The following is a 23,001-nucleotide window of genomic DNA, read 5'->3' as shown; positions in this document are numbered from 1 at the left end:
GGTACAGTCATATAGGAGAGGCATGATAAATGCTTTAATTTGTTTTTTTTAATTACTGGTTTTCAAAATAAAGAACTGTTTGCTTAATATCTTTCCAAGGTGACAACTAGATTTGTTGTATTTGTGTTGTAAATTTATGGACACAAACATATTTAATATGTTTCAATCCACTTGCAATTATTTTCTTTACTGATGTTTATATCATCTATTTTCTATGTCTTTTAATTGATCCTTGTTGTCTATATTTTCCACATTCATTTTGTTTTACTTCTCTCAAACATCCTGGATTTTATGGAGACATATTTTTGTCTGATTTCTTAAAATTAGATATTCTTAATTGATTCTTCTTGAATCTTTAGTGTTTCTTGTGTCCCAAAGGAGTAACTAGTTACAATTATGGACACAAGTAAATTACATTCCATTTTTTAGGAATAATAAATATACTAATATTTAAGCCTTTTATTTTTGAGACTAAGCTGATTTTTCTTTAGATCAGTGCTATCCAAAATAAATATAATGTAAGCCACATGTGGAATTAAAATTTTTCTACTAGCTACATCACAAAAATTAAACAGGTGAAATCATTTTGAATAATATATTCTATTTAATTCAGCATACCTAAAATGTTATTTTAATATGTCACAGTATAAAAAATCATCAATGACCTATCTTTTTTTTTTAGTTTTTCTTCTAGGTGTTTGAAATACAGTTTGTATGCTATACTAATGGCAGCCCCAATTCAAATCAGTCACATTTAAGTTACTCAGTAGGCACATGTGAATAGTGGCTACCATATTGGACAGCTCATCTATTATATAGGACTCTCACCCTCTTTTAAAAATGTTAAAAGGATAGTCATGAAGCACTAGATGGCAGTCTTGTCATTTGTTATGAGACCTTTAAAGTTTAAAAACATTTAAAAGAAATGGTGTTAAAAAAAAAAAAGAAAAGGTCAGTAGTTCTTGTAATAGTGTTAATGGAAACGATTCTGATTTTAAAGATTGGAGTGAAATTTAAAATGCAGGTCCACACTGTAACTTGAAGCAATTGAGTGCAATGTGGTGTTAATTTAATTGAATGTAATACTTCAGCAGTTATATCCTATAGACAGTCATAGTAGTTTTTTAAACTTCAATTTAAAACCCCAAACCAAATGTATTAGATAGTTATCATGTATCACATGGAATAAAAAGAGTTTCTAGCAATGATATCAAATTTGATTGACCCTTGTAAACATTGAAGTACTCCTCTTGGCAAATATGAAAAGTAGTAACCACAAAGTAGTATAGTTTCTTTTTTTCTTAAATGCTTTTTAAAAAATTATAACAACAGTTATAATGAAGAAAACCTTAAACACAAGATGAAAGACTCGACTATGAAAATGTTATATAGAGGGTATATTTCAATGACTAGAATCAGAGTACGGAAAGTCACTTACTGAAATCATCTACTTTTTGCTCCTACTATGTGTAATGTCCACACTGTCAATTGTATTTCAGTATATTTCCAAGTAATCTAACATATTTGGGTTTTTTTCTCCTTTTACTCTGAACAATTACTAGTCTACTTGATTTTCTCCTATTGCTGTGTAGAGTTCAGTGTGCAATTTTGTGATGAAAATAATACACTGCCTCTTTTAAGAGTAAGGAATTTAATTACTACTTTTATATTCAGTGTTCACCTCTACCACTCATCACATCTTACCTTAGATTATATTACTAAAAATCAAAATACTTATCTATTCATCTCACTGTAAACCCTTTAATTATTATTGATTTATTTAATTAATGTTTGTCTTGGACTGAAAGACATTATTTATAAGCATATTATTTATTGAATTTGATTTTTTTCTTTTGTTTGATAAAAGAGAGATAATATTTCTAATAAGTGTTATTATAGCTGTAAATTAAAATAACAAATATCAGTCTCAATTTTATTACTTAAAATGCTATGTCATACAAAACAATGAAAACAATTGAAACTTGAATTAACCTTATATTTAGTTTAACTATTCTAAAAGGTTCTCCCCTTTTAAATGAAATATACTGTACTTTAATGGTTTATGTGACTTTTTAACTAATAAATATAAATAGCAATTTAAATAGGGTCTGACTGGTCCATCTGCAAATAGAGCAGAAGTGACCTTGATCAACACAGAAAATCTAAATTCTTATATTTCACAAATTGAAGACGTGATGGATTGAAGATTATCTGACAGAACATAAATGAATCACATGGTTGACATTTTAATCTTATTCTTTGATTCATGTGTTCTTATTACATTTTATGAAGCTTATATTCTAGTGTTTTAAAATGTTTATTTCAGAATTATTTAATATTTTAGCATATTACAAAATGAAGGACAATACAGCACAATTATGAAAAAGTTAAAAATAACTGAGAGAGGGACTTCCCTGGTGGTCCAGTGGTTAAGACTCTGCACTTCCACTTCAGGGGGCACAGGTTCAATCCCTGGTCTGGGAACTAAGCCAAAAAAAAAAGAAATAGCTGAGAGAAAAAAAATTGCTACTGAATTAACCTAGAAGAGAGATGAAAATTTATTTGACTGTATACTTATAATAAAAGTGTTATATTATTCTGGTTTTGTAAATAACATAACGCACTGTAAAAATAATTAAATAAAACAAAAAAAAGTTTAATGAGGAAAACAAAAATGTCTGAAAACCTCCCACCAGGGCTCCCAAGTGGAGCTGTGCTGTCTGTGCCCTCTGCAAAGGTGCCCAGCTGCGAGGCAGAGTGGCAGCTCATCTCCTGAACATACTTTTCTCACTTTATCTGTCTTGAGCAAGGGTTGATAGCTCCTTATTTGTATGAAGATGTTGAATGTGCTTTTCTTTTCTTTTTTTTTACTTGTGAATTTGTTTTTATTTTTATTGGGCTATAGGGGATGGGTTGGGAAATATCTCTGCAAGTTATGCCGTACTAGGGAAATGTCCATTCTCATTTCCCTGGGGTAGCTTTCCAAGCTTTTTCTTTTTCTTGGAGCTGCTGCTCTTGCTGGCAGCAGCCTCTTCAGGTCCACTGCTGAGTGGCTCCTCCTTGGAAGAGAATTGCCTCTTTTTCTTGGGAAATGCTGAATGCATGTCTTTCTAAATAACTTATGTCCTGAGAACGATTTTACATAAAAGGAGTAATAGCATATATAATATTCCTATTGTGAACAACTTTTTTCCACAGATATATAGCTCATTATTTAGGATCATTTATTAAATAAAACTGGAAAACCACCTGATTTTAAAATAGTGATAATACTAGTTAAACTTTATTGAGCACTTATTGTGCCAGGCTATTTTAAGCTTTTTACATTTATTAGCTTGTTTAATCCTCAAATGAGAAGGGTATGGTTATTTTTTTTCATCTTTATTGGAGTATAATTGCTTTACAATGTTGTGTTAGTTTCTGCTGTACAACAAAGTGAATCGGCTATATGTATACATATATTCCCGTATACCCTCCCTCGTGAGCCTCCCTCCCACCCTCCCTATCCCACCCCTCTAGGTCATCACAAAGCATCGAGTTGATCATCCTCTGCTATGCAGCAGCTTCCCACTAGCCATCCATTTTACATTTGGTAGCATATATATGTCAGTGCTACTCTCTCACTTCGTCCCAGCTTCCCTTCCCCACGCTCTGCATCCTCAAGTCCGTTCTCTATGTCTGCGTCTTTATTCCTACCTTGCCACTAGGTTCATCAGTACCGTTTTTTAGATTCCATATATATGCGTTAGCATACGGTATTTGTTTTTCTCTTTCTGACTTACTTCACTCTATGACAGGCTCCAGGTCCATCCATCTCATTTCAGATAACTCAATTTCATTCCTTTTTATAGTTGAGTAATATTCCATTGTATATGTGTGCCACATCTTCTTTATCCATTCATCTGTCAATGGACATTTAGGTTGCTTCCATGTCCTGGCTATTGTCAATAGTGCTGCAGTGAACATTGTGGTACGTGACTCTTTTTGAATTATGTTTTTTTTCAGGGTACTTGCCCAGTAGTGGGATTGCTGGGTCATATGGTAGTTCTATTTTTAGTTTTTTAAGGTGTGCTTATTATTGCCATTGTTTAATTTGAGGGAAAAGAGGCAGAGAAAGTTTAATTCATTTGTATAAGATCACACGGCTAGGAAATGTCAAAGCCAGTTTCAATCCAGGCAGCCTGGGTCTATACCCACCTCTGGATCTATACCACTCACTCTCAACCACAGGTAATAAAACTAGAGCAACAAAAATTCGCAGTATATTTAACCTAAGAGTTGTTTTTATATGAATAAGGTAAAAACATCATGTTAAAGGAAATGAAAACAGGGACTAAATAATTAAAAATTTAACTGTTTTCTCAAATGAAGTCTTCATATGAAAATATGCTTACAAAAAATGATATATAAATTTAATGCAGTTCTAATTAGAATTCATTCAGTTCAATTTTTTTTTTTTTTTTTGTGGTACGTGGGCCTCTCACTGCTGTGGCTCCTCCCACTGCAGAGCACAGGCTCCGGATGCACAGGCTCAGCGGCCCTGGCTCACGGGCCCAGCTGCTCCGCGGCACGCGGGATCCTCCCGGACCGGGGCACAAACCCATGTCCCCTGCATTGGCAAGCGAACTCTCAACCACTGCGCCACCAGGGAAGCCCTCAGTTCAATTTTTTGAAGAGTATGCATAGAATAAATTATCTTAAAGTTTATTTTATATGCTGCACTTTTAGAATATTCAGTAAAATTGTGTAAAGGAAGATTAGTGAGAAACTCTCACCTGATAGATATTCATACATAGGGTAACTCTAACTGTACTGGTTCCTATTCTGGTATAGGAATCAATTAACAAAACGGAGTTCAGGATTAGATTCCTGAACATTTGGGAATTTATATGGCAGTCATTGTATTTTCATAAAAGTTCTTAATGACTTAATCTGCTTGTTCTAAAATATCCCAGACTTTACCTTAGATTGTGGCTTTTGTATTTACTATTTTTCTGCCTCAAATACTCCATCTCTAACTAAAGTCAACTCTTACCTAAAATAGAGTCCCTTAGGTATTACAATAACTTTTTTTTTCCATCCTAATGCACTGAAATGAAATTATCTCACTTGTTTGTTAACTTGAATGTGGGTTTTCTTTACTCATTAGAAAGAAAATCTGTGAACCCAAGACCTCGTGTTGTTGGAACCTATACTTAGAAAAGCCTGTGGCTCCTAGGCAGGCTTTCAGTAAATATATACTGGAGTACACATGTAAATTATTAACAAATGAATGAATACACATGTATTGTGGCTGTATGGGCAAGTATTTTTATTGATAGGGTGTTTGACCAAAAATGTTTGGAGATCATGTTATAGGTTATCAAGTAAAAGTTGCTTTACATTATTTTTTAATTTATTTACATAAAGTAGTACAGCTTTAAGCACCAGCCATTGATTTAAATACAAATGAGTTTCAATCTTTGTTTTTCTACTTAGCCTGTGGAACATTTGCTACAAATAAAATTTAAGCAGTTTTCCATATGTCATTGCAGAATAATGGAAAGTTTAGCTACTTGGAGATACTATGAAGCAAAGGAAGGTGGCTTCTGAAGAGATCATGGTATATTATGTGAAAACCCGTAAATTAGAATCATTGACATAGAGGCATTGGTGATCATGGTCCATCCTCTTTTATTCATTGATGAAAAAAGTAAGGCTCCATGGGTTGAAGTGTATATCCTAGGCCACACAATGAGTCATTCAGAGTGTGGTTAATCACAAAGGGTCTGTGCTTTTTCTGTGATATTATATCTAGCAAGTGTTCCACTTGCAAAATTCCTGCAACAGATTTCGCCTTTGCAATTATTCTAAATATTTCAAGTTCAATAGAAATTCTTAATTAATAATTGTAAGCATGGATAGTACTGTTCAGCAAGCAAGGAAATACTGTATTTATTGAATATTTATTATGTGAAAAACAATTTAATATTATCATTTAAAATGCACAAGGATGACATATTTTTTTCTCCTTAATTTTTACTTACTTAAGAATTATAAATGTCATGAAGAACCTAGGGGTAAGACAGGAATAAAGACACAGACCTACTAGAGAACGGACTTGAGGATATGGGGAGGGGGAAGGATGAGCTGTGACAAAGCGAGAGAGCGGCATGGACATATATACACTACCAAACGTAAAATAGATAGCTAGTGGGAAGCAGCCGCATAGCACAGGGAGATCAGCTTTGTGCTTTGTGACCGCCTGGAGGGGTGGGATGGGGGTGGGTGGGAGCGAGGGAGACGCAAGAGGGAAGGGATATGGGAACATATGTATATGTATAACTGATTCACTTTGTTATAAAGCAGAAACTAACACACCATTGTAAAGCAATTATACCCCAATAAAGATGTTAAAAAAATAAATAAATAAAGTTCTTAATCATGAAAAAAAAAGAATTATACTGTTAGTGCTTGGAGAGACTGTCAGTTATTGGAATTGACTCACTTTTGTTTATTCATTCAATATATGTTTATTGACTGACTACTTTGTTGGACTCTGGGGATATTACAGAGAACAAAACATGTTCTGCTCCATTGAAGCTTATAAAGTTGTAGGGAAGATAGATATTAAACTCGTTATATAGTTACCTAGATATGATTGTTATAAGAACTCTGAATGAGAATTATAGATGCTTTGGGACTATATTACAAGAGATTACAAGAGAGCTTGACCTAATTTGTGGACCCGGGAGTAGAAGTGGGTGAAGCAAGAGAATAATGAAGCTTTGATGTGAAAGATGACTTGGTTAGTGGAGTGGTGATGGTGTGAGTATGGGAAGGAGTAGAATCAGCGGCGGCAGCTTGCACAAAGGTCAATGGTTGGAAAGAACATGGCATATGATATACTAATACTTTAACACACACAACTAGGTGAAGGGGGTTAGGGGATGAGGTGTGTGAGATATGCAGGATCAAATCATGTAGCACTTTATAGGACATGTAAGGACTTAAGAAAAATCTTAAGAAAAAAGAGAAGCCATTGAAGGATGTTAAGAGGAGAGTTAAATTTTAATTTTAAAATAATCAGGCTGCTTGCAGTATGTCAAACAGCTCGGTGAGGGCAATAGAGCATGAAAGGATCATTTTAGTTCATTTTCTGAGGCATTGTTCCTGCAGCTACGTTTTATTTTATTTATCATTTATTTATTTATTTTATGAAAGTCTTCTTGATTAACTGTTATTATCCTTTAACCGTGTTCACAAACCTCCAAGTCTACTAAAAAAAAATCACTATAACAATTAACTTTTTTTTTTTACATCTTTATTGGAGTATAATTGCTTTACAATGGTGTGTTAGTTCCTGCTTTATAACAAAGTGAGTCAGTTATACATATACGTACGTTACCATATCTCTTCCCTCTTGTGTCTCTCTCCCTCCCTCCCACCCTCCCTATCCCACCCCTCTAGGTGGTCACAAAGCACAGAGCTGATCTCCCTGTGCTATGCGGCTGCTTCCCACTAGCTATCTATTTTACGTTTGGTAGTGTATATATGTCCATGCCACTCTCTTACTTTGTCACAGCTTACCCTCCCCCTCCCCATATCCTCAAGTCCATTCTCTAGTAGGTCTGTGTGTTTATTCCTGTCTTACCCCTAGGTTCTTCATGACATTTTTTTCCCTTAAATTCCATATATATGTGTTAGTGTACAGCATTTGTCTTTCTCTTTCTTACTTCACTCTGTATGACAGACTCTAGGTCCATCCACCTCATTACAAATAGCTCAATTTTGTTTCTTTTTATGGCTGAGTAATATTCCATTGTATATATGTGCCACATCTTCTTTATCCATTCATCCGATGATGGACACTTAGGTTGTTTCCACCTCCTGGCTATTGTAAATAGAGCTGCAGCTACATTTTAAATATGACTGTGATACATTTACACTGTGAGTATACTTGAACTTATATTAGCATAAGTTTTATCTTTTAATAAACAATTGTCTAAGTTGGCAAATGCATGTACTTATACATATGCCATTGTTTAAAACATATTTGAATTCTTGATGTTGTTGTCAAAGTCTGTATGCATCCTTTTCACACCCCTCAGGATGGCTGAATACATGATCATGAACTCATAGATTTATGAACAAATATAAAACTATATAAATACACATATGAGAATCTGTTTGACTTTTGAAATCTTTTAGAATTAATTCAGAGCCAATATAGTGAATAATGAAAGTGAAATAATATTTATTGAATGCCTTTATTTTGTGAGACAGTCAAGCCAAATACATACTAACACAATTATGTTTAACCCACAGAGCAACCCTATGAGGTAGCCAGTTTTATCCTCATTGTACCATTGAATCTCACTGAGGTTAATTAACCTACATATGATAACCCAGTTGGTAAATGGGAGATTACAGTTGAGTTCTCCTTAAATACTGTGCATAATGCTAAATTAAAAGTAAAATACAATATTCACTGGTAAAAAAGCAAATCATTAGGCCTTAGTTCCTTCCTCAAAATATTCAAATTAAGAATTTCTGAAATTTGTATGAACAGTGCATTGATACAGCATACACAAGTCAAGGTTGATTTCACTCACGTGTGATCCTGGCGTGTTTGCCTTCTTAGATCTCAGATATATCGATAGTTCCAATATGTTTGATGGTTTTTATCACTGGTTACTATTTTCTTAAAAATGCATTATTTTATATAGCTTTCGTTAAAAGAGTAAAACAAATATTCACCATTTGCTCTTCATCACCCCCATATGTAATGTACTCAGAAACTTTCTTCATAGTTCAAGTTCTCTTTCAAAATGTCTTTTCTATGTATAAATTTTTAGTCATCGCTTTGCAATTAATCATTAGTTTGCTGTAATATCTGACCTTTTAAAACATTTTGTGCGTGTTAAAATCTTTCCTCTTGATATTTTATTTGCTTAAACTCCTTTTTTTTTTTTGCGGTACGCGGGCCTCTCACTGTTGTGGCCTCTCCCGTTGCGGAGCACAGGCTCCGGACGCGCAGGCTCAGCGGCCATGGCTCACGGGCCCAGCCGCTCTGCGGCATGTGGGATCTTCCCGGACTGGGGCACGAACCCGTGTCCCCTGCATCGGCAGGCAGACTCTCAACCACTGCGCCACCAGGGAAGCCCTAAACTCCTTTTAACATGCTGTCTGTGTCTTATTCATGAGCTTGATTTTGTATATAATTTGTTATTAATTCTTTGTGGTGAATAGCAGCCACTTTTTTTTTTTTTTTTGCTCCAGGACTGCTAGTCCAGTATTGACTGAACTACCTAAAAAAGTCTGCTGTTGCATATTGGAACTTCACCCTTGGTTTGCTCTAGCCAGAGAAGACTAGGCAGAGAGACTAATTATTTTACATGTTTTTATTTGTCTATACCTAAGAAATAAGTGAATTAGGAATTAGATATGCCATTTCTGGAAAGGTATACAACCATATAAATCTAATTTCTTAACATGTAAGTGTAAGTCATGTGAAAAACACATTAAAGATCAAGGATCAAAAGAAAAACGTTCTCTGAACACTTCTTTTAACAAATTTCCCCCGTTTTGGCCCCAGTTATGGAAGTAATGTGTGTTTTATTCTAGAAAAGAAATAGACAAAAAGACAAATTAAAAATCACTGAAATTCTTCTATCCAGAGAAAATTATTGGTAACATTGTATCCGATACTTTCCCAGTCTTTTGTCTATGTGATGACACTGTGGTAGGCTGAATAATGGCCTCCCCCTCCAAAAAAGTCCACATCCTAATTCCTGAAACTTGTGAATATATTACCATAAATGGTAAAAGGGGATTTGCAGATATGATTCAATTAAAGATTTTGAGATGAGATTTTCCTGGATCATTCTGGTGGATAATTACATGCATTCTTCTGAAAGGGTACAGACGGAGATTTGACTACAGTAGTGGGAACTGTGATGATGGAAGGAAGAGGTTGGAAAGAGAGGAAGGAAGGGGTCATGAGCTAAAGAATGAGAGGTTTTCAGAAGCTGGAAGAGGCAGGAAGTGGATTCTTTTTGAATATCCTCCAGAAGGAACCACCCCTAACACTGGTTTTACCCTATAAGACTCATTTGGATTTCAGACTTACAGAACTATAAGAGAATAAATTCATGTTCCTTTAAGCCACTAAGTTTCTGGTAATTTGTAACAGCAGCAATAAGAAGCTAATATACACTTTTAGTGTATTTATTTCTTTTCCAAACATGGCATGACAAAGGAAATATTTCTCAGAATTATTTTTCTTTAATTTGTCCTTAATATCTTTAGGTATGTCATCTGTTCTCTTGTAACTACCAGCATATCATACCTTTAAATTAATTTTATCCATTTTTTTTTCCATATTGGCAGTTTTAAAATCAAATAAAAATTATCTTATTTTTGACATGAAATCTATCCTCAACAAATTTTTATTCACCTTGCATAATTGAGACTTTATGTCTGTTGATTATCAACTCCTGTTTTCCCCTCCTCTCAGCCCATGGCAACCATCTTGCTACTCTCTAATTTTATGGGCTTGACTATTTTAGATACCTCATATAAGTAGAATTATGCAGTATTTGTCCTTCTGTGACTGTTTTATTTCACTGAGCTCCAGCAATATCATTCTGGGTGTTTATCCAAAAGAGTTGAAATCTCTTGATTTCAACTTGAAGAGATAATAGCATTACAGTGTTCATTGCCAAACTGTTTAATAGAGTCAAGATGTAGAAATAGCTTAAATGTTCATTGACGGTTGAATGGAAATCCTGTAATATATGACATGAATGAAACTTGAGGACATATAGGCAGCTTTTTTAAAAGCTCTTTTAAAATTTTCCATGTGAAATAATTTCAGATTTACAAAAAATGTGCACATTTTTTTTATGACTTTGACCCTTGGAAAGTATTGGACAGTTATTTTATAGGATATCCCTCAGTTTGGTTTTGTCTGATGTTTTTTCATGATGAAATTCAGGTTATGCATTTTTAGTAAGGATACCACAGAAGTGATGTGTGTTTTTTCTCAGTGCATCCTGTTGGGAAGCATATGATATCATTTTGTTCCATTATTGGTGGTGTTGTCTTTGGTCGCTTGTTAATGCACAATGTCTACCAGTTTTTCCACTCTAAAGTTACTGTTTTTATTGTATTTAGTGAGTGTATTATGGGGAAATTCTTTGAAATTGTGTAAATGTCCTATTTCTCACCATACTATCACCCACTATTTTTACCATACATTGATGTTCTTGCCAAATGGTGATTTTCTATTCTGTTATTTCTTCTGTTTCCTCTACATTTATTAACTATAAGGAAGAGCTGTCTCTTCTCCTTCATTTATTTGTTTATTCACTTATTTGTGTTTATCAGTACGGACCCATGGAGATACACACACACACATATTGTGGCTTATGATACATTGCTATTGTTATTTATTTTACAGCTGAAATTGCTCTAGATTTGGCCATCGGGAACTCCCTCAAATTGTCTCCTCTGTTGTTTTGGCAAGACTCTATCATTCTCTGAGTACTTCCTTATTTTCTGACACTATAAGAAATTTCAGACTCATATTGTACTTTCCAGCCCTAGCCCTGTAATCAACCATTTTTCCAAGAAGCCATGGTTCCTTATATTGGAGAATGGTGTTTAGAAAGAAGAACCTGGGAGCTAAGTATGCTCATTGGTTCTGGGGCATTAATCTTTCTTTCCTTTAAAAAATGTTATTATTTTTTAAATTAAACCACCAAGTATATTATTACTCTCTTTTTGAAACTCTACTATCTTGCTTTAACAGAAACTTGTATCCTGAAACGTGACTCTTCTCTAGGGGAAGTGTTGACTGTTTTTTCTTTCCCAGTGTCGACCCCTTAGAATCTAGACATAGAAATAGTATCAACCTTTCTTCCTTTGAGTTTGACAAATAACCGCTTTTCTTTACTCACTGCAAAATTTCATCTCCTTTGAAGCAATATTTTACCTCTCCTTGTTGCTGCCTTGCACTGAAATCCTGTGTGGCCCATTTAATCTTCTATCCGTTTAATACTTTTTCACCTGCCTGTTATCTCTCTTGACATCATTCTTGATTTCAGTTTCTGCGTGTACTTTAATTATGCATTAATTACGTTGTGTTCAAGTTCCAAGAAGGCTTATAGGACTCGAATACTCTGTACTCTCAGGATAGCTTTATTATAAGCAGAGGATATACATTGAAAGTGGTCTGGAGATCTTAGATGTTAGGGCTGACTATATAGTTATAGCAATTAAGGTCGTGTGGGTTTTTTGTGTTAAAATAGCCCCCAAATAAGAACTGTAGGTATTTATATTTTTATATTATATCTGGCCACATACTGAAATTTTTTATTATTTTAGTAGCTTTTTAGTTGTATTATATTTCTTTGTCAACAATCTGATTTTAGACATAAGAAAGTTAACTTTGTTTTCTTCTTTTATTCTAACTTGAAATCTGTCATCTGTTCACTGACAGACCTTTTTGCTATGCTATTTCCATATCTGTATTTGTCTCTTAGTTGTAGTATTTGTATAAATAATTTTTTTTCAGGATGAGTATGTAGATCTTATATTTTAGGGCATTTGCTTATGTGGAGTTATCATTATGTTGTTTTTCTATGTAGACAGGATGGTTGAGTATATATATTTCATAAAATATTGCTTCAGTTTGTCTTTTGACATGTTGTTACTCAAGATCACCTAGCATCTTGCCTAATCTTGCTTTCTAAATAACTAATTTGTTTGTATGAATATGTGTGTGTGTGTGTGTGTGTGTGCACGCATGTGTGCACATGCCCATATGGATATGCCTGGATGTCTATTTTTTTAATAACAACTTTATTGAGATATAATTCATATACCTAAAGTCTCACTCTTTTAAAGTGTACATTAAGTGATTTTTTTAGTTTATTCACAAGGTTGTGCAGACATCACCACTATCTAATTTATAGCATTTTCCTCACTCCTAAGAGAAACCCAGTACATAGTATCAGTCACTCCTCATTCTCCTTTCCCCTAGCCTTGGGCAACCTTTTTTCTCTCTTTAAAGATTTGTCTACTCTGAAATATCGTATAAATGATATCATGGAATATGTAGATTTTGTGATGGCTTCTTTTATTTATCATAATGTTTTCAAGGTTCATCCATGTTATAGCAGGTATCAGTACTTCATTCTTCTTTATGGCCAAATAATATCTTTTTATCTTTTATGCAGGGCATTTCCTTTTAACATTTAGGTTTGAATCTTCAACAGATTTTTTATCATATATTTAACATATATGTGCTCCTTTCAATTTGTTATGATTGTCTGCTTTTAACAACACTTTCCCTGCATATGTTGAAAATTTGTATGTCTAATATTCCTCTTCAGTGATTTTCATCTCTGTTCTATTCTGGGAGGCTTTTTCAGATTTGACCTACATGAACTGGTTCAGAATTATGTTTTAATTCCTTTATTTTCTGATCCTTTATTTTCTGATCCATAAAAGGTGGCAGTTTAACATTATGAGTGATACTTCACTCACAACACGTGAAGCTATTCATGACCTATAACATTTAAATGTTTCACCTTGGTTTCAGTATTATTATACATGGACAAAATTTAAAAATGTTTACCACTGAATTCTTTTTACCAATTGTTAATAAGAGTCACTTTTGTAGAATGATACTTATCACAGAGTCATTTAAAAACTGCTGAAAGTAAAAATTACTACAATAATAGGTCCAAGTAAATGCATTATGGCATGTGATGAAATATTATTTAGCTATTAAAATTCATGTTTTCAAAGAATTTTGATTTTATGAAACTAGGATACCAAAATGTCTCCCCGTCTTTCTATCTACAGAATTATAACTGGAATAAAATGCACCAAAGTGATACCTGTATTTTTCTCTGATTGTAAGATTGTGGATGACTTTATTTTATTCTCTTGTGTAGTTTCCAGAATGGCTACAGTGTTTGTAGAACCTTTATAATAGCAAGAGAAGTAATAAATAGAATTTTGAAGCGTTAGGACTACTTTCATATCTATATTTTGCTTTCTGTTGCTTGATAACAAAGATTTATAGTTTGCCAGTCTTGAATAGGCCACTAAGAATTAATAATAATAACTTTCAAATCTGATATGCAATATATTTTCACCTAACTTTTGTCAATTTTTAAAAGTACATATCAGGATTGTATTTTTTTTTCCCCTACAGACAGCCTTTTGATTGATTATCAGTTTACATTCAGCTTATTACAGGAAGATGATCGCCATCATACTGCCATAAACTTCATAGCAAACCCAGAACAGGTGAGAAGATAATTTAACTTTTAAAATATCAACGGATACAGCTTTTCATCATCTTTCATTGTAATTGTACCTCTTCTCAGAATTATCACACTGTAGGGCTTTTGTAGAAAGACTAATCCTGTTAATTTTTTCTTTTCATAAGACCTAGTTATCTTTGTGATTCACAGAATTTGTGAGCTTGATATTTCAGATTTTGTAAATAGTCCTACAATTTATGCATTATTTCTATTATTTTTCAGGCTTACAACAGTGTTTATGCTTTTAATTACGTTCTGAAACTGGGAGTAGTCTTTTTGAAAATATAACCCAAAGCTTCAAAACACAGGCTATCTTATATATATTTTCTTTTTTTAAAAATATACTGTTAGGGGCTTCCCTAGTGGCGCAGTGGTTGAGAGTCCGCCTGCCGATGCAGGGGACACGGGTTTGTGCCCCGGTCCGGGAAGATCCCACATGCCGCATAGCGGCTGGGCCCGTGAGCCACGGCCGCTGAGCCTGCGCGTCCGGAGCCTGTGCTCCGCAACGGGAGAGGCCACAGCAGTGAGAGGCCCGCGTACCGCAAAAAAAAAAAAAATACTGTTACATAGTAGTAAGTTTTCATTATATTTTTTCTAAATCAACTGTTTTATCTGAGTTATATGAATGCTAGGTTTAAAAAAATATTTTTATTGAGATGTAATTGACATATTGCATTGTGTAAGTTTCAACTGTATAATATGCTGATTTAATATGTGCATATATTACAGTATGATTACAAACATAGCATGAGCTAACACCTCTGTCATGTCACATAATTGTAATTTTGGGGGGGCAATAATTAAAATCTAGTCTCTTAGCAACTTTGAAGTTTATGATACAGTATTTGTTGTCTGTAATCACTATATTGTGCATTAGATCTCTAGGATTTACCTACTCTGCAAGTTTGTACCCTTTAACAACTTCTTCTGGGGGAGAAGTTCTCAGGGTTGTGCACCTTCTCCCAATCTCTCTGAGTCATGTTGGCTCTAGTGAGCCACCCACATTTTGTTTGTTTTCTCTTAGCTGATGTCAGATGTCCACACATGCCTGTTTTCTCAGTGCTCTCTGTCATAGTGAAGACAGAAATAGGTCCTTTGGGCAGTACAATTAAAGGACAATCATGTTGGATATATCCTACACTCTCTCTTTCCCCTGAGGGAGCAGTCATTGGCCAAGTTGATCTTTCTGATGTTGAGCTGCGCTGGCTTGGGGGAGGTGCTGACCTTGGTAAAGTGAAATTGTTCTTTTTACCCATTATAATGTGGCTATTCTCAGTTTTGTATTCATTTTTTTGTCCTGCAACTTCTTAACTGGATTTTGGTCCTGTCAGAAAGGTGTTTTGGTCCATCTATCATTGTTAAATTGTTTTCTTTTTGTCAGGGATGAGTGCTGGGACTTCCTATTCCACCATCTTGCTGATGTCACTCTTTCTCAAATGCTGTATTCTTAGTATACATTAATCCAGCTTACTAAATCTATATCATATATTTTAATAGTTTTTCAAATAGGTGAAACCTCAAAATGTATCCTGGCATTCGCTAGCTTCTTTCCTCTAAAATATTTTACTGAATTTGACAAAAAATAGTATAATTAAAATTTTCATTTTCTAGTAAAGTAAGAGCCCTCTTTCCCCAAAATAGGGAAATACTCCTTATTCCTTAGATTTTAAGGGATGCCTACATTCTTGGGACTACATGTAAAGTTTTGACTTTTAAATAAGGCTTTTTGAGGATGTCTTCTTACAAGTATAATACTCTCTTCACTGATGGTGTGTATTTTTATAAAGACATATTAATGTCAGAAACTACATTTTCTGTATAATAAGAATGTTTTAATAAGTGCATTGTAAACACTGTAGACTTCTTTTTTATTGTGGTAAAACATACGTAAAGTAAAATTTATAATTTTAACCATTTTTAGGTATACAATTTGGTGGCATTTAAGTACATTTGCAGTGTTATGCAACCATTACCACAGTCCATCATCAAAATTTTTCATCAGTCCAAATAGAATTTCTGTATCCATTAAGCAATAACTCCCTATTCCTCCCCTACCCCCAGCCTCTGGTAACCTTTATTCTACTTTCTCTGTCATTCTCTATCAGTTTCTGTGTTCCAGGTACCTCATATGTGTAATCATACAACATTTGTACTTCCGTGTTCGGCTTATTTCACTTAGCCCAATGTTTCAGTGTTTCCAGTGTTCATCCATGTTGCAGCATGAATCAGAATTTAGTCTTTACCTTTGGCTTCTTGAATGTTTAATGGTACTTGTAGGATGGTTTAATGGTACTTGTACATTGAGGATATAAGACATTTAATATAAGTTGGATATCTGACTCACAATGTGGGTGTGAGTAATCCTTCTCTCCAATATGATCATAGTGTCATACACATAGGCTCAGATTAGCCATAATTCTGGTTTGCTTCTCTCTTGGCTATCCTCTCCTCCTTCAATTTCCAGAAAAACTTGAATTCTCACAAATGTCACAGCTTTCAGTTTTACTTTCTGCTGTGTTGTTCAGTTGAAGCCAAGAGCCCAGACACATGTTTTTGGAAACTGAAGGACACTAAACTATCATGAGAAGTGCCACCAAGGATGCTTGTAACATCATTATAACTAATTTATAATTATATTTATACAATTTATAATTAAAGAGGAATTCAACTTGGAACAATTTCTGAAATTAAAATGGATTATTGGTCTGGGTTTCCTACTTATCCTACAAAAAAATAAAAAAATAGGTACCTACATTATTTATGCATTTATTATATTTTGAAAACAGATATAATTCTAACCCACTGTACATCATCTCCAGCCAATGCTTTCATGTGAACAATTTCTGGAGTAGGTTCTTGTATAATATCTTGCTGAATTTATCCACATCTAACAATAATGTTCTAAATGACTAATTTTTCATTTACTGTGGTAGTCACAGTATTACCTCTTCCAGTCCAGTATATTTCCTTGACCTTAAATGTATTTTATAGGGCTTTAGTTATGGTACCACATATTTCAGTAATGCCTAAACTTGAGAGGATGAACTAAAAATTCAAGAAGAGTTCTATAGTTTCCTATATCAGTTGCAAATTTTGTGTGACCTTTCTAGCAATAATACCAGTTATTCTCACATTTCCCCGACCCAGAATAAGGCACACACAATCATGAAGATGTGACTTCAAGATAAAAATAATGATTTAAGTTTTCTTAGGGGTACATTGTTTCTACCATGTTTTGTTTTTGTAGAAAAGCAACTATTTTTGAACCACTCCATTAATAATAAAAAAATCAACCCCTTCTCAGAGGTCAGCAATCATGCCTTCTTGATTCTGTTAAGGAAGTCCCCTGGTAAGGAAGAAGATGAAGAATCTTATTTAATGTTCACAAGAAAGTCTTTAGGAAAGTCATGAAATCCCCATTTCAGAGATAAGGAAACTGATTTTCGGGAAGGAGAGGTAACCTTTCCTATATCAATCAGCATGTACATTAAAGAGCTAAGATTTGAACCCAAGGTCGCCTGACTCAATGATGCAGTCTTTATAAACTCATTTTGTTGCCTCATGAACCTGACTTAATTAATACAAAGCCACAATTGCTAAAATATTGAATTGTAGCAGCCTCTGGCTTACATAGAGATGGCCAGATCATAGAAGGGAAGATAAATGGGAACTTTAAATATACCTTTGAATTTATCACCTATATTTTTTCATTAAAAAAGTGTAATTGGCGTCGACACTTTCTCACTTGAGTATTGACATGATGTTTACAGTTTGAGAAATATAGCATGGACATAATTAAAACAGTAAACATATCTATCTAGTATAATTTGATTTTTTTAACCACAATATTTTCTTTCTTGGTAGTCAAACAAAAATTTGGATATTTCAATTAATGCATCAAACAACTTTAATCTCAACATTACATGGTCAGTTGGTTCAACAGGTAAGAGAATTTTGTTGTCATGTGTTTTTCACTTCTGTTTCTATACGTAGTAGGGTGTTCTATGACCTTTTATGTTAATTTAAATAATTGAAATTAAAAAATATTATATGGCATATATATACTATATGCCATAATTATGCATATAATAATACCTGCTGTTTCAGGTAAAAATAATAAGTAGCATTATTAATAAAGCTTCATTACAGTGTTAACTTTCTCCCTAATTCAATTAAAATTAGGTAGATAACAACATTTTACACTACTTAATTTTTTTTATGACAGTGTTATGAATTCCTGTGATTTTAATTAAGATAGATTACTTCTTTAATGACTAAAGAGGCTGAAATTTCAATTACTTGATTCACCATTGAAGCTATAAATTTAATTATTGACCTTACTATTGATATAAGACAGTGAATTTTTTCTGTATATGCTGATAAATTACCAAATTATCTATTATTTTTAAGCTTACCCTCTACCTTTGTCAGCTTTGGTGCTGAGAGAGGGTAAAAAACCCCTGCACTTAATAGTTCTTCCATAATAAGGTTTATAAGTTGAAATTGTTAACTTTTAAGAAACATAACTAAGAAGTACAAATCTGTATGCTGTATTATGAAAAAGTATTCTCACCGTTTTATATTTACATTTTAGGAAATTCTATTGCTTTCCGCTTTCTATGTAAAAGATACACTGTTGCATAAAAGTGCTGGAAGCTTTTTAAAGAAAATATGTGGATCCTTAGAAATCCATATTTGATTTCTTAAAATTAAGTTATTATGCTATTTTAATATGTAGAATAATGGAAACAGAAATCAAGAGTGAAGAGGTCTTTGCAATTCCAGATATTATATTACATGTGTAAAAGTGGAAAAGATTAGACAATTATGTAGATATTTTGTTCCAATAGTGCAAACATATAGTGAAATCTTGGCTCTGTGAGTTTCATTAATAAGAATTCATGATAACTTGTACTGTAAATTTGAAATTCTGCATAATAAACTGACTCTACAAGAGTTTTAAAATTTGTCAACATAAATACATAAAACCTGTGTAATCACTTTAGAACAGTGGTTTTAATATGCAAGAGATCACTTGTAACCTTCAGATTCCCAGAACCAAATCTCAGAAATTTTGATTTATCAGTTTGGAAGATGTCATCAGGAAATCTGCATTTTAAAAAAGCATCCAAGGTTATTTTGGAAGAGGTCATCAGTTAGAAATTAATTCAGTTGCTCAGTATCCTAATTATTTTTACTGTTAAGGTGGAGGTCTTGGTAAGATTGTTGGAAATTCTTTCTTCCATTTGGTTAATTTCAGTAAATATTTATTGAGTACCCAATATGTGTTTAACTAATTGAACGTTTAACTCATATTTTAAATTATATCCTCCCAATTTATTCAAAGTAGTGGTGGTTCAATTTGTGGTAAACAAAAAAATTTGATTTCTTTTCCGTTTTTAAATTGGATTGAGACATGTGAAATATGTCCTGATTTGTTTTGAAAGGCTCTGTGGAGAAGTAGAAAAAACTCAGTTTCTGAAGCCTTATATACCTGAGTTCCAAAAAGGACTTTACTGTTCAGTATCTATAAACTTAAGGCAAGTGTCTTAATCTTTCTGAGGCTCAGTTTTCAGTTTGAAAAACAGAGCTGGACTATCTCTGGGATAAATTTTTTTTTAGAATAGAATATAAAGTCTCTAAGCCAGTGCCTAGTACGTAGCACTTAATCAGTGTATCACTTAATCATTGTAAAAAATAATTTTTATACTAAATCTGTTTCCATTATATCAATATGTATGACAAATCTCATTTTCTTTTTTCTTCGTCATTCTAAGTTGTAAAACATGACTTTATTTGGATAGTTATGTTCTTATAAGTATAGTTACAAAAATTAAGTAAATATCATATATATGTATATATTATGTTAATAAAGATATCTGTTTCCTAATATGAATTATTTAAATTTGTTATTATTATTTACATTTTAGCTGGAACAATATCTGGGGAGGAGACTCCTATAGTTTCCAAGACTAATATAAAAGAATACAGAGATAGTTTTTCCTATGAAAAATTTAACTTTAGAAGCAATCCAAACATTACTTTCTATGTGTACGTCAGCAACTTTTCATGGCCCATTAAAATACAGGTAAGTGTTAATAGTATTTAATCTAATGACCACTGAGTATTTTCATTACAAAAAGAATGCTGTTTTTGTTCAAAGAGGTGATAAAGATTTGTGTATTTTGAGCAATATGAAAACAAGTATTGACCCTCCATACAAAGGATACAGTGAATGTCTGTGATGATGAATGTCTTCGTAAAAAATGTTTACACAAATAATATTGAATTAACCAAAGAATGTACTAATTTTCATTGAGATTATATTCTTTAAAAATGCATCAAAACTTGAAATAACTACATTGTTTGTATTTTCTGATTAATTTTATTCTTTGAAGGTCAAATAGATATTCTTTTCTTACAGTCCAACTTGAAATCATTTGCTGTGTTTAGTAATTTTTATTATATACTGAACATAATTCAAACCTTCATTAAAAATTTAGGATTAGCAGTACCTAATAGTTAATTCTTTAAGGCTCACTACCTTTCACTATTGATTTCTTTATCTCCTCTATATATGTTGTATATTTCATTTTTATTGTGTTTAGTGATAGGCTGCTAAAGGCTTTTGATTTATTGCTAGGAACATTTAGGATGTTCTTTCTATGTTGAAATAGTCAAGGTTTGTATACTTAATTTACGCTTTTATAAAAGAAAAAGTCTATGTTTTAATGTTGGGATTTATTTATTCATCCTTTTATGACTGTTTGATTAGAATGAATTCAAATTAGTTTACTAAATAGCTCACGTGTGCCAAGCTCTGTGCTGAGCCATTATGTTTTATAATCTTTAAAAAATTACAGATCATTTACTCTTCTTTTATATAGAAAATTTTGCATGTTTTATTTATATTAATTTCTATGTGATTTGTGAGAGGACTGAGTGATTTGTAAAAATCACTCATTTGCTGGAAAAATTCTTATTGTAAGGTTGATTCCATGTCTAAGTTAAGGAAATTACTTACCTGTTCAAGAAATATTAGTACAAATTACTACTCAGTAAATAGTAATAGAAATTAATTTGATAAAGTTACTTCTTCATTGTGATTGAATTAGATGCTAATATAGTAAAAAAAGAATGCCAGAAATATTTCCTTGTAGGTTTTTAGAATTTTGACTTTGAGGATGCTGGATATATCATTTCATTTTCTAAGATTTATATAGAAATGTTAATCAGATTTCTCTTGTTTTATTCAGATTATGATTGAAGGTGACAAAAGGGCTCATCCTTGAGCTTATTAAATAGTAATTAAAATTGAAAGAATTGTTACATTTTTTATTGTTTCCTGCCCTTCATTTCATGGCTATCTAATTTTATTTTTAAGCAAATTACACAGTTACTTTAGAATGTTCATGAATATTTAATGGTTAGAAATTAACTTTCTAAATTGGCTTTTCTTTTGAGATCATACTAGTAATATATTCTGGAAGCCAAACCAGAATTTGAATAATGAAGTTAAAATATCCCACTCTCCCAAAATAATAAAATGTGGAAAATAACCGTGATGGTCAAGATAGGTAGAGCCCAGTTCTTGGTCTTTGAGTAAAATCATCACATTAGTCCTATGGGATATGTTATATTAAGGCAGATGAGTATGTGTGTTTGTTTACAGAACTGTAATAAACTTTCCATTTTTAAACGTAAAATAATAAAATTATTTGAATTGAGATCTATTTGCTAATAGAATTGAATTACATTGATTTTTGAATGTTTAACCATCCTTACTAATCAGGGGTAAACTCCACTTAGTCATTTTGTATTACACCTTTAATATATTGTTGTATTTGATTTGTTAAAATTTTAAGAATTTCTGTACCTATGTTTATGAGGCATGTTAGTTTGTAGTTTTCTATTATTATAATCTTGTTGACTTTGTAGCATGGTACTGCTGGCCTTATAAAATAAATTGGGAAGTATTCCTTCCTGTGTGATTTTCTGAAAAAATTGATATAGAATCCATATTATTTCCTTCTTAAATTTGTGGTAGAATTCAACATTGAATGAATTTGAACTTGTGATTTTCTTTATGGGAATGTTTTAACTACAACTTTAATTTCCTTAATAGATTGAGAGCTTTTCTGGTTATCTATTTTTTCTTGAGCGAGCTCTGTCCATTTGTGTCTCTCAGTTGTGTCTTTCCCATTTTATCTAATTTGTAGAATTTGTTGGCAAAAGATTTTTAACAATATTCACATATCATCCACTGATGTCATCTAATTCCTGGTATTGGTAATTAGTTTCCCCTCTCCTTTTTTCTTTTCTTGGTCAGTCTGCTTAGAGAGTTATCAATTTCATTTATTTTTCTATTTTTTATTTCATTAATTTCTTCTCTCTAATTACTCCCTTTCTTTTGCTTCCTTGACATTAATTTGCTCTTCTTTTTCTGATGTCTTAAGGTGAATGCTTTCTAATTTCCTTTTTGATTTCCTCCTTGATCAATGGGGTATTTAAAAGTGGGATATTTTATTTCCAACTATTTAGAGAATTTCTAGAAATGCTTCTGTCACTTATCTCTAATTTAATTCCAGTGTAGTCACAGAATATACTTTGAATGATTTGAATTTTTTTTTGATTTGAATTTTAAAAATTTATTGAGACTTATGGTCCAGTGTTTTTGGCG

General features: G+C 32.7%; 1 protein-coding gene across 2 annotated transcripts in view; it reads left to right on the top strand.

Annotated features, from left to right (window-relative positions):
• Window positions 1-23,001, top strand: part of ATRNL1 (attractin like 1) — a gene marked incomplete at its 3' end in the record, with an annotated part of 683,994 nt that overhangs the window by 224,631 nt on the left and 436,362 nt on the right. Inside the window, exons 22-24 of one of the 2 annotated variants that reach the window (XM_082854377.1) lie at window positions 14,210-14,304; window positions 18,186-18,264; window positions 20,252-20,409. In XM_082854377.1, coding sequence (XP_082710503.1) covers window positions 14,210-14,304; window positions 18,186-18,264; window positions 20,252-20,409 — 332 coding nt within the window. Of the gene's footprint in view, window positions 1-5,534; window positions 5,602-14,209; window positions 14,305-18,185; window positions 18,265-20,251; window positions 20,410-23,001 lie in introns of those variants that run through there. The other variant, XM_082854378.1, reaches the window with a different exon arrangement.

Source organism: Leucopleurus acutus (assembly GCF_964270905.1).
Source record: "Leucopleurus acutus genome assembly, chromosome: 14".
NCBI lineage: Eukaryota > Metazoa > Chordata > Mammalia > Artiodactyla > Delphinidae > Leucopleurus > Leucopleurus acutus.
This window is presented reverse-complemented; position numbering and strand designations above follow the sequence as displayed.